The 15,005-nt window shown below is 37.5% G+C and overlaps 1 protein-coding gene across 3 annotated transcripts in view; it reads left to right on the forward strand.

Moving 5' to 3' along the window:
- STK38L (serine/threonine kinase 38 like) overlaps window positions 1–15,005 on the forward strand; it is a 77,522-nt gene that overhangs the window by 59,737 nt on the left and 2,780 nt on the right. For all 3 annotated transcript variants that reach the window (XM_082352235.1, XM_082352236.1, XM_082352237.1), the window contains 8 exons: window positions 2,599–2,721; window positions 2,982–3,065; window positions 9,033–9,156; window positions 10,689–10,843; window positions 11,217–11,319; window positions 11,501–11,562; window positions 13,468–13,585; window positions 14,018–14,141. In XM_082352235.1, the coding sequence (XP_082208361.1) occupies window positions 2,599–2,721; window positions 2,982–3,065; window positions 9,033–9,156; window positions 10,689–10,843; window positions 11,217–11,319; window positions 11,501–11,562; window positions 13,468–13,585; window positions 14,018–14,141 (893 nt within the window). The remainder of the gene's footprint in view (window positions 1–2,598; window positions 2,722–2,981; window positions 3,066–9,032; window positions 9,157–10,688; window positions 10,844–11,216; window positions 11,320–11,500; window positions 11,563–13,467; window positions 13,586–14,017; window positions 14,142–15,005) is intronic.

Consider the following 15,005-nt stretch of genomic DNA (forward strand, 5'->3'; position numbering starts at 1 on the left):
CTCAACCATATATAACGTGGCCTTAAAAAGCATTTATACTGAGATGAAGTTGTTAGCTGACCCCTTTCTTATCTTAAAACTTCTGTGTACACTGTCTTCTGCAAAAACTGAGCACCCTACAGATTGAGAGTTTGAAGAACGCCAATTTGAAAAGGAATGGAGAAAAAAAAGAAAATGGCGTATTTCTAGTTTCATCTCACTTAAAATCCCATTGAACATGGAATATTATTTACTCTAATGGAAAACCAAACTGGGCAAGTTTAAGCTGCAAGAGAGCCATGAGATGTTAAGCCTGTCCACAGATTTTTATTGTTGTCTTTGGAGAGGAAAGAATGTGATTACCACAAAAATGTTATTTGTTTTTCAAGGTGACTTAATCTACACAGGTTGTGAGCAGATGTAGCAATGCTTTTCCATCGATTTTTTTTTTTTTTTTTGTAGTTTAATGTGAACTTGTTTCAGCTCTCTCTGGACTACAACACTGACTCTAATATCATGGATAGATTTTTTTTTTTTAAGTACTATAACAATGTTGTAGGTGATTTCCCTTTTTTGTAGGATTATATGTTCCATACACTGTGATCTCCCTTTTTGCCATTTAATAGCTGTCCCCAAAACTACACAAACATCATTTACTTACTGCACTACACAACCTATCAAATACTAATAAGCATTATTTTCTTTGGCTGTCTCTCTTGTCTGTCGATTTTGAGCATAATTTATGAAACTGTGTGATGAGGTCATCTTTTCCATTCAGATTAGACAAGTTTCTGAACTACATCCAACTGCACACTGTTTTATAATCCATAAAGTCATAAATCCAGGATGCCTTTCAAAATTCTTATATTTGTTCATTTATGTAATTTTAAAAAGGTCTTTGCTGTTTTGAAAGATGGTGGTATAGTGCCACCACGTGGCCTTTTTTTATTAGATACATAGTTGAAAAGCTACTTTTGAGCTCTCCTTTTTTGTTTTACTAATAATTCATTTTTCAACATTATTATTCAAAAGGCATTTTTAAACAAAGAAGGTCTTCACTGTTTCCACCATTGATGTGACTTCACTTAGCTGTTTAAAGATGCTTAGATTGAAGACATATTTCCTAATTTTATCCTCTTAGATTCACTTTGTTAGAAGTATCAGAATTCCATTGAATTAATGATACATACTTGCATATTTCTTTCTTTTTTTTTTTTAATAAATTAATTTATTTATTTTTGGCTGCGTTGGGTCTTCGTTGCTGCATGCGGGCTTTCTCTAGTTGCGGTGAGCGGGGGCTACTCTTCGTTGCGGTGCGCAGGCTTCTCGTTGCGGTGCGCAGGCTTCTCATTGCAGTGGCTTCTCTTGTTGCGGAGCACAGGCTCTGGGCGCGCGGGCTTCAGTAGTTGTGGCATGTGGGCTCAGTAGTTGTGGCTCGCGGGCTCTAGAGCTTAGGCTCAGTAGTTGTGGCGCACGGGCTTAGCTGCTCCGCGGCATGTGGGATCTTCCTGGACCAGGGCTTGAACCTGTGTCCCCTGCATTGGCACGCGGATTCTTAACCACTGCGCCACCAGGGAAGCCCATACTTGCATATTTCTAATTAATAGTTCACCTTACCCTTTTGGAAACATGTACACAGGGGTAGGAAGGGACTACTCAGTGGTTATATCTTGCACTTCATTTAGGAGCAATGTTTCTGAACAGTTTCAGTCATTTTGACTTATTTTCTCCTCAGACCTGAACCACTGAAAGCTTGATAGGGTTCAGTTGAAGATGAACCGGGCTTTAATTTTTTCCCTGATTTTGTTCATTACCTATTCTAAGTGACCTCTTCTAGGAGAGGTAATTTGACATAATTCTATGTCAAAAAAAGAGAATTTTGTTTGGTGAGGGGAAAAATGAGGTTTAGAACTTCAATTTTGTTTAAATAAACGCCCATTCCAAGTGTAACCTTCAGGTATTTCATAATGTTTCTTATTAATAGTATTTTTTGTAATCTTTGGAGAATGAATTATGAAATTCTTGACTTGGATATTTTAAAGGATGCTTTGTATAATTTTTTTTGTTGCAATTTCATATTTTCAAGAAGTTGTGTGACAAGTCTCAAGCACTTTATTAAAAATCTGCCCAAGAATAAATTCTACCATAAATAAATCTGTATGGAAATATTGCTGTTGTGTTACTTCGGTGTCACAAGTCTCAGTAGTTGTGACAGAGCAACCTTGGAAATCAGGGAATTGAAGCAAAGTAGATTTCTTGACAGTAAAAAATCAATATCAGAATATTATTAGCATTTCCTAAAGTTTAATTTTTGTTTTTGAATTAATTTAGCATAAAAATGAAAGAATATGTGAACTAGTTAAGATGAAATATTTAATGGAGTCTGCCTCAAGAATAAAGATTTATTAACTGTTAAAAATTTAAAAATGGTTTTTTTGGATTATTTTATTTTTTCCATGCTTAATAAATATTCAACTTTGGTAAATAAGTTATAGCACCAGTATATAATATTTAGATACCTTACCCTCATTATAATATATCTCATCTTTTAATACTATAGGCTTCCTTTGAAATAATCTGATTTTAAAATCATCCTTTTAAACTGTCCTTTTTTAATAGAAAAAGTTACGCCGATCACAACATGCTCGCAAGGAAACAGAGTTCTTACGGCTCAAGCGGACCAGACTTGGCTTGGATGACTTTGAGTCTCTGAAAGTTATAGGAAGAGGAGCATTTGGAGAGGTGTGCTTCTTTTTTAAAGGCACTGCTGTTGAACACATGTATCTTAAGATACTTCAGAATATGTATTAAAATAGCTTAATATATATTAAAGTAGTGTAATATATTAAAATGTGTATTAAAATAGCTTAATTTTAATAGAATTTCTAAAATACCAGCAACAGCAAACTACAACACTGCTTTCTTTAAAGGAGCCTACCTTTCACTCCTAAACAAATAGTAGTGATTGTTTGACATTTGTGATATGAATTTTTACATTCTAGGTGCGGCTGGTCCAGAAGAAAGATACAGGCCATATCTATGCAATGAAGATATTGAGAAAATCTGATATGCTTGAAAAAGAGCAGGTATGAGCTCTTTAACACACGTAGCCAAAGGGGTGTCCACTGACTAGGTGTTAGAGCAAGTGCTAAAACTGGGACTTTTAAAAAGAAACCTACACATCTTACTATATAATCTGTAGACTTCTGGTAGCCTGCTTTGTTGTTTCTCAATTCTTATAGTTCAGATTTCTTCCAAATTCATAATCTGATTTACATGTCTAACAAAATACCACAGACCGGATGGCTTAAACAACAGAAGTTTCTTTTCTCACAGTTCTGGAGGCTGGAAGTCCAAGAGCAAGCAGGGTTTGGTTGCTGGTGAGAGCGCTATTCCTGGCTTGCAGATGGCCGCCTTCTCACCAAGTCCCCACATAGCCTCTCCTTGGTGTGTGCACAGAGAGGGGAGAGTGTGACTCTCTGGGGTCTCTTCATACAAGGACACTAGCCCTCCGCCTTACGACCTCAGTAACCTTCATTCCCTTCTTAGAGGCCCGTCTCCAAACCCAGTCACACTGGGAGTTAGCACATCACCGTAGGAATTTCCAGGAGGGACAAAAACATTCACTCCGTAACAGAATACCTTCTCTGAATTCAGTGAAAATAAAGGACAGTTCTCAGCTCTCTCAGTCCCTGTCACCTATCAAATAAGCAAACCAGTCTCTTCAGAATTTGCTGATTTTACATATTTCCAAAATCTGTAACCACTCCAATTTTGTACTCCTGGGCTCTCTCCATGTTTCCTGTGACTTGATGCAGTTTATGGGGTGGCCATAAATCTGAAAACATCAATAGTATTATTTTATGCATTCACCTGTATCTCCAGTCTGGGTAGAACCCTAAGTGAATATATATGCTAGTGAAGGACTCAACAAGGGTAAGAGGGAGATGGCACCTCTCTGTACCTAATGCTTGATTTCAGTCTTTAGTCCCACCTAAAGCTTACTTTGTTATTATAGCAGTATGATGTTGATTTTTATTTAAATATGGCCCACTTTAATTTTCACTGCACTGTTTCACTTTATTTCTATTCCATTTATTCAACAAGTATTTATTACGTGCCTATGATGTGTCAAATACTATTCTACGTTCTGGGAGTACAGTGATTAACAGGAGAAACCTGATTCTTGTTTGCTGACAGTCTTGGGGAAAATGGGCAGACAGCTATTTGAAATAGTCATTTCTGATGAGTACTATGAAGACAGATTTCACAAAAGGATAAAGTGATGCAGATGACCTGGCTTTAGGAGGAAGAATGAGATGAGGGAAGGTTCTCTGAGAAGGGAATATTGATGAGAGACTGAATAATTAGAAAGTATGAGATTTAACGATCTGGTAGAACAAAGATCCAGGGAGCAAATGCAGAGGCCCTGAGGCAAGAATAATCGTGGCCTGCTCAGAGACGGCAAGAAGCCACTGTGGCTGAATTCAGCGAGGGGAAGAGTGGTTGGAGATGAAGGGGGAGAGGGAGGCAGGGGCCAGGTCACACAGAGTTTTGCAGGCCAAGAAATGGCGTGGGGGTCTTACTCTGAATGCAGTGGGAAGACATGTTTTGCTTAAACAGAGAAGCGTCATGTCTGATGGATGTTTTACAAGGATGAATCAATCCCTTTGTTTGCTGGAAGGACAAACAAGTGTTGAAGCAGGGAGAACACTTGAGAGACTGTGTAGCGATTACAGCCAGGATGTGATTGTGGCTTATACAACAGCAAAGAGGAAAAAGTCAAACAGATTAAGTATATGTTTCCATGGAAGAGCCAGCAGTATTTTCTGTGACATACTCTATGTTGGGGGGGTGAGAGGAGAGGTAAGGGTAGTGAAAAGGGAGGGAAGAATCAAGGATAATACCTAGAGTTTTACTTGGGAATGGGATGCATGATGGTGTTAGTTTCTAATGTAGAAAAGACTGAGGAAGGAACAGGTTTGGTGACACTGGGAATCAAGTGTTCTCTTTGTGGCATATTAAGCTTGAGCTCCCTGTTGGATATCCAAGTAGAGATAATTATGTTGACAGTTGGCTAGAATATGGGGAGAAGTTTGACTAGAAATATAATTTAGGGACTTCCCTGGTGGTGCAGTGGTTAAGAATCTGCCTGCCAATGCAGGGGACATGGGTTCGAGCCCTGGTCAAGGAAGATCCCACATGCCGCGGAGCAACTAAGCCCGAGCGCCACAACTACTGAGCCTGCGCTCTAGAGCCCACGAGCCACAACTACTGAAGCCCGTGCGCCTAGAGTCCGTGCTCTGCAACAAGAGAAGCCACTGCAATGAGAAGCCACTGCAATGAGAAGCCCGTGCACCGCAACGAAGAGTAGCCCCCGCTCGCCACAACCAGAGAAAGCCCGTGTGCAGCAACGAAGACCCAACACAGCCAAAAATAAATAAATAATTAATTAATTTTTAAAAAAATATAATTTAGAAGTAATCAATAGATTGATAGTATTTAAAGTAATGGGACAGATGAAATTGCCTAGGGAACAAATATATAGCGAAGAGGGCCTGGATCCAAGCCCTTAGGGAACACTAGGCAGAGGAGAAACCAGGAAAGGAGACCAAGAGGGAACATCTGCTCAGTTAAGGGAGACCGCTAGGAGAACATGGTGTTATGGGAGCCAGCAGAAGAACGCGTTCAAGGGAGAAGGTGAATGGTCAAGTATGTTGAATGCTGCGAAGAGAGGGGGCAACAGGAAGACAGGCCACTGGGTGTCACTGCTGGAGATGCTGAACAACTTGGGAAGGACAGCTCCAGTGGAGTGGAGTGCCTAAGTGGAATTGTGGGAAAGAAAATGGGAAGCAAGAAGTGGAGAACGTGAGTATAGATTAAGTCTTGCACGTAAAGCAGAACAAAGAACAGTTTGGTAAAGAATGTTGGTTTTTTTTGTTGTTGTTGTTAAGGCACTGCTGATTGGAAGAATCCATTAGAGAGAGAAAAACTGAAGATGCAGGAGAGAGAAGGCAGATAATTACAGGAGTACACAGGATGACAGAGGAGTTGATCTTTGATAGGAGCTGGGACCTATTCATTAGGACAGGGAGGAAAAGCAGAGAAAGTAGGAACAAACGCAGGGTGGTTGCAGGGTGGTTGATCTGGCGTGTAAAGTGCCAGGTTCCTCCTGAGTGCAAATAAAGGAGGTCATCAGCAGGAGGAAAGGAGGGGTAGGTAGCTTGTTGGAGGTGTAAGCAGAGAGAAGTTGTGAAACAGTCACAACTATTGATTTGAAGTGTGGGAAAGCAGACTTGCAGTTGAATGTCCCTTGAGATTTTCAATCATGAATGTAAAGTGAAACCACTTGGTATCATTGGGTGATTTTTCTCTGGTAATACTTAGTTGCTCTGGGGCAGGTACAGAATAGGCAGAAATTTGGGGTCTAACTAGGGTTGGTATTTTGCCAGGGAAATACAACAGAGGGAGAGGGGGACAAGGGAGTTGAAGCTGTTTGCAAAAGAGTGATTATAAAGATGGAACCAAGGCCGGGTAGAGAAAGAAATGAGGTTCTGAGGAGAGTAACAGAGAAAAAGTGGTGTAGGGTCCATGGAATGGAGATTGAAGTACAAGAATAAGACACCTGGGAGGATAAAAGGTGGGGATCAGAAACAGAGTTCCTTCAAATGGAGGTTTTAGAGGGAGGGCAGTTACTGGTTATGAAAAGGACAAGAAGATTAGCACGCGTGGCTGAGGTTCAGTGGAGGAAAAGATCACTGGAGGTGAGGAAGAATGCAGGAGCTGTGCAGGGGGTATTCGGTGGTTCGTCCTTATGGATCTTGAAACGCACCCAGGACCAGAAAGGATGGAAAGGAAGCTGGTGAGCCATGAGCTGAAGTCATGAATGACTGAGGGGGTTGACCAGGAGGAAGGACGACAGCTGACGGCGCCTGACAGCACGCCCGCAGAGGAGCTGGGGATGAGGAAAGTGTCACAGTGGTTCAGAAGCAGCTTAGGACGAGCAGGAAGCCAAGAAACACGAGGGAGAAAGCAGGTCATTCCTGACAACTCACTCTGCAGGAAGACGGGACGCTCCGTGGACAGCCTGATTTCAATTAGGATGAGAAGGTGACAGGAACCATCCAGAGATGAGGTGACAGGGGTTCTGTTGAACACAGGCTGATTCCAGGGGGAAGCGGTTCGGAAGACAAGGAAGGTCGAGATACTAAGCTGTGTTAGAGAATTGCAGACAATGATGGGAATAAATGTCTGTGTCAAGATGTTGATCCTCAGAGATGAGGAGATAAACAGGAATCTTCTAACTAAGCCATATGGGATTAGTCCTGGGTCGGGTTTTAGAGGAAGAACAAAAGGCAGCAGTTAGTTCCAGCTGTAGTCTTTATAGTTACTGGCCACGTGTGGCTACTGGGCACTTCAGTGTAGCTAGTCTGAATTGAGATGTGCTGTGAATGGAAAATGCTCAGCAAATTTTGAAGATTTGGTGCAAAAAAAAAAAAAAGTGTAAAATATCTCAATAATTTTTATATTGATTATATACTGAAATTACAACATTTTGGATATATGGGTGTTACAGAAACTATATTGTTAAAAATAATTTCACCCATTTCTTTTTACTTTTTGTGTGGCTACTAGAAAACTTAAAATGATGTACATGGCTTACATTTATTTCCATTGGACAGCCCTGGTCTAGAATATTTTGCAGGAGAATCTCGCTGGAGTCCAACATCAAGTCTGTTTTGCACTTTGGGGTTGTTTTTTCCCCTATATAAATTAATCTGCTTTTGTCACCATTGAATTTCATTTTAGAAAACCTTTTCCCCACTCAATTCTAATATGTCATTATTTTAAGTTTTTATCACATTTACTTGAATGCTAACCACTCTGCAAAATTAAGTAGCAGCTTTTCTCCCCACTATTGTGGTACTGGATTACTGTGCATGATACTTCCTATACTTTAGAAACATAGGCTCATTTTTGAAAACATATCCTGTAGTCTGGCTTTAAGATACTTAAAAATAATCAAGCCAAGTTTATCCTGACAACCACAGAGGCAACACCAAAAGTTTTTCCTTTACCATCTTAAAATGCTTTGTAAAAGGCAATAGGTAAGAATTTTGGTATCATTTTTCACTTTATGAAACAGGTCCAGAGAGATTTTAAGGTTTTTGATGCCAGAAATCAAGTTTTTAACGTTTATTCTTGTGCTTTGATTTTGATCTCAGAGCATTTACTGTATCAGATCATAATACAAAATCCCAGATAATTTAAGCAGATCATATTTTGTTGTCATGAAAAGGTTTACAAAATCTGTGTTCTTGTGTGCTTTAGGTCAGAGTTCATAATGATGCACAATGAAAATAGCAAACGCATAAAATCAAATCCTGTCGTTAATTAAACTTTGAAGAAAGAATGTATAACTATATCAGTGTAAAAGCATCTGAAAGTTGATTATACCAACCCCACAAATCACTCAGTTTATAAAATTTTTCAGTCTGTTCATGTAATAGTAGCTCTAGTAATTATGTGTCTGACAAAAGTAAGTAGCAAAATTCCAAAAAGTTATATAATAATTTGCTGTAGATGTTTATAAATATTATAAAAGTTCATTATAACAAAATGATATAAAATTATTATAAATGTTTCTCCTTCTTAAAAAAACAACCTAATGGTTAAAGACCAAGTCAGTCCCTTTTTTGGACTAGTAAGAGTTAAAAATAGTTTGCTAGGGACCCAGACTTTGTCATACCAATCTATAGGGCATTGCTTACTACTTTTAACTTTTAAAAGTCAGACCCTAAATTTATATGACAAAGCCAAGATCCTTGCCTAGGTGGAGATTCTGGTTAGAAAAATTTTAGATTAATCATTTTTCTACTTCAAAGGCCTCAGCTTCCCCTTGTGATCCCACCTTTTCAGGCCTAAAGATGTCAGCTAAAATAAACTATTTCCTGAGCTTCTCCAAATTTAATGAGAATATGATAATTGTTAAGAAGTAAGCTTGGAAAATGTGTAATGTGTTACAATTATTTTTTCAAAATACATTCTTCCAGGTGGCCCATATCCGAGCAGAAAGAGATATTTTAGTAGAAGCAGATGGTGCCTGGGTGGTGAAGATGTTTTACAGTTTTCAAGATAAGAGGAACCTTTATCTAATCATGGAATTTCTCCCTGGAGGTAAAAGCAAACAATAGCAATGACAGACTGACACAAGCACATTGTTATATGTAATTATAATTTTATTGATTAGGTTTACTTTTATATCCCTAGCTCTGAGGTTTTACAGTCACGATTTTCTAATAGTTCCTCCCATAATAATGCTAATTTGGACCACAAATCAGATTATTTTGAAGAAATGATAAAGTTGGCACATTTTAAATATTATATCATTCTGTGTTTACTGTATATAATTATTTAGATCTTTACAAGTCTGGAGTTAAGAACAAGTCACTAAAGAAGAAGACAAACAACCCAGTGGGCAAATGGTAGGCAGTGTACAGAAGAAAACTCTGGTTAGTCTACAAATATATAGGAAAATGTTCAACTTCACGCATATTCAGGGAAATGCAAATTAAAACAAGAATGAGATTCCATTTCACACTCATCTGATTAGTAAAAACATTGAAAGTCTGATGGGGCTGGGGGAAACGGGCCTCTCATCTGTGCGAAGGAATCTCTAACCCTTACAGAGAGCAGTTCAGAGATACCAGTAAAGTTGAAAATGCACGTGCACCAGAGGCCTGTAAAAGGATGCTCATTGCAGCAGTGTCATAATAGTGAAAAACTAGACACAAGATGAATGTCCATCAGTAGAAGAATGGATAAATAAAATGTGGCATAATTGTGTGATGAAATGTTTTACAGTAGTGAAAAGTCAGGAGCTCTATCTATTTCAACAGTAGGATCTCAGAAACAAAGTAGAATAATAAAGCAAGTGGTGGAATTATGTACAGTTGATATTACTTATGTAATTTTTAAAAACATACAAAAGATGGTAAATTCATAGATTAATATATATGTATCTGAAAACATACTTCAAAAATAAGCTGGAAGAATGCACACCAAACCAAATCCGTGATAATGGCTACTCAGCAAAAAGGGAAAGGGGAATAGAATGGGAATGGAGGACAAAGAATCTGCATGGTTTTTTTTTTTTTTTTTTAAGACTTGAAGCATCATGAAAAAATATCAACAATTGTCAATTCTGAGTTGTAAATTCACCAGTGTTTATTCTTCGCCCCTTGTAAAAGAGCAAAATTTCTTGAAAACAAAAGAATGTCTAGAAGTGACCCTTTTGGTGGGATGATGACCTATTTTTGTTGGCCCAGAGAGTACTGAGTGTTTTTGAAACCTGAATTTGAAGGAATATATCCCATTTCCAGGTGTGCTTACACTGATTCATTCTCACATTTTGACATATTTTCCTCAGGCACTTATTCTGGATGTTGAGTGGTAGATATTACTTCTTTATCACCTCTGCTCTGATTTGATTTCACATACTTTCTACCTTAAAACCATTAAATGTCATGAAACTTTTCCTTATGCAGTGACATTTTTTTTATTGGGCCCTAGAGATGGTTGGAGGTACACTGGGTAGATCATAAAATGCAAAAATCAGGCATATGTTGTATATTACAAAGAAATCTTTTATAAGGCATTCCCCTTTTTGAGGCATTTCTAACACATGGTACTTATTCTCATTAAATTAGGTGACATGATGACATTGCTAATGAAGAAAGATACTTTGACAGAAGAGGAAACACAGTTCTACATTTCAGAGACTGTTCTGGCAATAGATGCGATCCACCAGTTGGGTTTCATCCATCGGGATATTAAACCAGACAACCTTTTATTGGATGCCAAGGCATGTGAATAAAGTGAATTATTAGGTTGCTGATTATTTTATGAAGTAATAGAAGTGATTTTGTGATTGGAAATGGGCAACTGCAATTTATATTATTGCTAACCTACATTATTTCATAGACTGATACGGTAGGAGAGAGCTGTGAAGTGAAATGACATCAAGGGAAAACTGGCTGTCTTTTTATCATCTTCCATTTTCTACTCCTTAAAATAATCATCATCAAATATTGATAATTTTACATTTCACCTGTATGAATTCTAAGCTAAGAATTTTTATGATTCCATTTAGAAGAGTTTTTAATGAGGCTTTTGTCTCTAAGTTAATAAAATCTATTGATTTTACTAGGTTTTGTCTTTCTTCTTTTTTTCCTTAGGGTCATGTAAAATTATCTGATTTTGGTTTGTGCACGGGATTAAAGAAGGCTCATAGGACTGAATTCTACAGAAATCTTACACACAACCCACCAAGTGACTTCTGTAAGTTTGATTTTTTGGGGGTTAAAGTAGTACAGCTGGTTTAATCCAGGACTGTTGAGAACTGAAGCTTCTCTCCTTCTCCTCACCTCTTAAACCAATGTATTTTCAATGGATATGTGTGAATTTGTTTTCTGGTAAGAGTTTTTCCCTCGTAATTACAATTCTGTCTTGTTGAAATTAGCATTCCAGAACATGAACTCAAAGAGGAAAGCAGAAACATGGAAGAAGAACAGGAGACAGCTGGTGAGTTGAAGAAAGAATTTTGTGCCCTGGTCCTAAAATCTCATTTGGTATTTGCTTGGTAATTTGGAGCTTCACAATGATTAGTTCTTACTTCATAGCAATGATAGAGCTTGTTCCGGGATCATAGAGTTTTCTTAGTTTCTCTGTAACATTTCCCTGCCTGTAAAGGAAAATGCTGATTTTTACTTTATGATTTCACTTCAGAATATTTTATCAAGCATATCTATAATTAGTTAATCTGTCTGTTTACGAGTACTGGCATTTTCTATAAAACTCACCGAGATGAGTGTAAATTGTAGTAAATGCCGTGTGATTTTCATGTTTCCATTTTCCCTACCTGTCCTGATGCAACAAATGTCAGTCAGCATAAGTAAGGTTATTGTGTGCTTCTAAGAACTTCGTAGACAAAGTAAACAGAAAGTTTGGCATGTTAACAGTGTTACAATAAAATAGATAAAATAAAATTGGAAAGCAGACTTTACTGCAAATAAACTTAATGACTGCTTTAACGTGGAACAACACTGTCTGTTTTGAACCCCACACTATTTCTCCTCCATTACTCAGCAAATATTAGAATCATTTGCCCCTTTTCCTCTTTCCCTTTATCCTCTTAACTAGGTCCATGAACATTGTCAAGGTTAGGAATGTGCCTTTTGACTTTAATTTCCTAACTCCTTGTACAACGCCTGGTACATATGGACACTCTGTAAATATTTGTTAAATTCAACCAAGTGATGAAGAGAAACTCATTCAGCAGTCCCTCAGGAAGGTAAATAGACTGAAAGGCAAGAGTCTGATACCCTCTCAAAGCAAATAAAATGACCTTTGCATTATGGAGCTCATTCTCTCATTAGCCCAAGTAAACTTTTTGTGCTTGTAAAACATTTCGGTGTTTTTACAAGTTTTTTTAAATGTTTTGAGCTATGCATTAATGACAGAATCTTCCTTCTACTTTTAAATGTGTCACTTCTAGATCAGATTTTACAATTGAGAAAAGAATTGTAGTATTTCCTACTTTTAAAGGGAAAAATGAATACTGCCTAAAGCTATGGTGGGAATTCTGTACCCCCTGATTACAGAATATTCACACTGATTACTAATGTGCAGGTTTTATTATTCTCGTGACCATCATCATGACTTACATCAGTGTTTCCCAGTGAAGAAACAGAGGGGACTCTTGCTATTTGGGGCAGGAAATTCCTTTAGAACCTGTATCCCCTGCCCACTATATGCTAATCATGTCTTCCCCCAGGTCATTGAAATGTCAAAATCTGCTGTCACACATTTTCCACATTTTCAGGTGGCCCTTAGAGTACTACCTGTAGTTGAAAATCATTGCCTTAAAGAAAGTTTTTGTAAGATTTTATATGAATTAAGAATGAAAAACTGCATTGCTTTCTAATGGATAAGAAGTGCCCTGGAAATGAGTTTATAATGAAAATACCTGACGTTTATATAGTAGGCTGTAGTTTACAAACACATTCCTTTGCTTGTTTCATCCTCGTATCCACTCTGTTAGGGCAGGTATTATTACTCCAATTTTATGTAACAGAAGCTGAGGCTCAGAAAGGTTGAATAACTTGCCTGAGAGCCCATTACTAGTGAGTGGGGAAGCCAGGCCTACTGGGCACAAGCTTTTTATTCTTTTTGGAATGGATTTAGGGCTAAATACATAATACATAAATAACGTTGTTGAGCTCTTTGGGGGACAGAAATCATGTCTTAAATAACATATTATCTGACTCAGTGCCTATCACCAAGCCTTATACATGATAAACATGCAAAACAAGTATTAAATGAAAAACTAACTTCTGTATATATTGGTTTTTCCAGTAGTGAGCCATACTTGGATCTTTAAAAAAAAAAACACTGAGAACATTGATTTGACAAGCTGTTCCTTTGCAGGCATATTCCACAGTGGGGACACCAGATTACATTGCTCCAGAAGTGTTCATGCAGACTGGGTACAACAAATTGTGTGACTGGTGGTCTTTGGGAGTAATTATGTATGAAATGCTAATAGGTATGTTTTATCATTCATTTATGTACATACCATATAAATTTCCTTGAGTGCCACTGATGAACATATTGTAGATATTATGGGCTGAAATAGCTGAACTCTTTAAACTGATTTCTGACATCCGCCAATGTTAAATACACATTGATAAATATCAGTGAGCTCTCCAGGGATCCTCTGTCAGGAAGGGGGCATTTAACTGGAACTCCCATGTATCAAAATTGTGTCTGCATGGCCTTTTAGGTAGAAGAGGGGCAATGCTTTAAATTCTTTATTTTATTGACTTTATTAGCAATTTTATTATAAATGGCTGAATGGTGGTATTTTTTATTGTTAAGCGGAGCACCCAGGGCTATTTTGTTTCTTGTGACACACATATAATAGGTGTAGCATATTTGATCATAAAAGCTCATGAAACTTGTTTTCTCTGATACGTAGGATATCCACCTTTCTGCTCTGAAACACCTCAAGAAACATATAGGAAAGTGATGAACTGGAAAGAAACTCTGGTATTTCCTCCAGAGGTGCCTATATCTGAAAAAGCCAAGGACTTAATTCTTAGGTTAGTAGTTAAATCCCTAGAAGAGTTTGTGGTATCTTAAAACTTCACAGGGACCTAAAAGACTAAATTGCCTATTTCAGCTTTGTGGGAGGAAAAAGACTATCACTGATCTATACAGTCAAAGGCATCAGTAAAGAAAAGGTGTTTTTTAAAAATGCAGACTCTTAAAAGGAATTATGCAGGAAAAAAAGTCAGAGTTAAGAAGAGGGAAGAGGCCTTGTATTATTTCAGAGGTCACTCCTGTTAAAATACAATGACCTTATCCCTATCTCCTCAAGAGAAAGGGAAAATAAATTCTTAGTAGCAGTTCATATCACAAAAGTCTATATGAAACCTTTTCTAAGCACAAGATTCCATTCTGTTTCTCAACTAAGATGAAGTGTTTAGGCTCTGTTGTAAATGGCTGGAAGGAATATAAATTGGGCAACCCATGGGAACAGCCAGTTGGCAGCATATTATACAAAATCTTCAACTGTCTATGACCTTTGACCCAGCAATTCTACTTCTAGGAATTTCGCATATGCAGATAATCAGATGTGTGTAAAGCTTTAGGTACAGTATGTTATCTTGATATTGTTTTTAGTAATGAAAAATTGAAAACCTTCTAAATGTTCAACAATAGTGAACTGGCTAAATAAATTGTAGTGTTTCCATGTGTAAATTTCAGAAAATGAAGTTACAGAAAAATATTTAATGACTTTGAGAAATGTTCTAAGTGAAAAAAATAGTCCTAAAATGGTAACTACTTATCAACTCAATATTGTAAAAATTATATTAAAAGACTAGAAGGAAATGGCTTCAGTGTTTATAGTAGTTATGTCTGAGTAGTGCAATTATAGATGTTTTCTATTTTTTTCCCACATC

This window comes from Balaenoptera borealis, assembly GCF_965194805.1.
Source record: "Balaenoptera borealis genome assembly, chromosome: 13".
NCBI classification, from domain to species: Eukaryota; Metazoa; Chordata; class Mammalia; order Artiodactyla; family Balaenopteridae; genus Balaenoptera; species Balaenoptera borealis.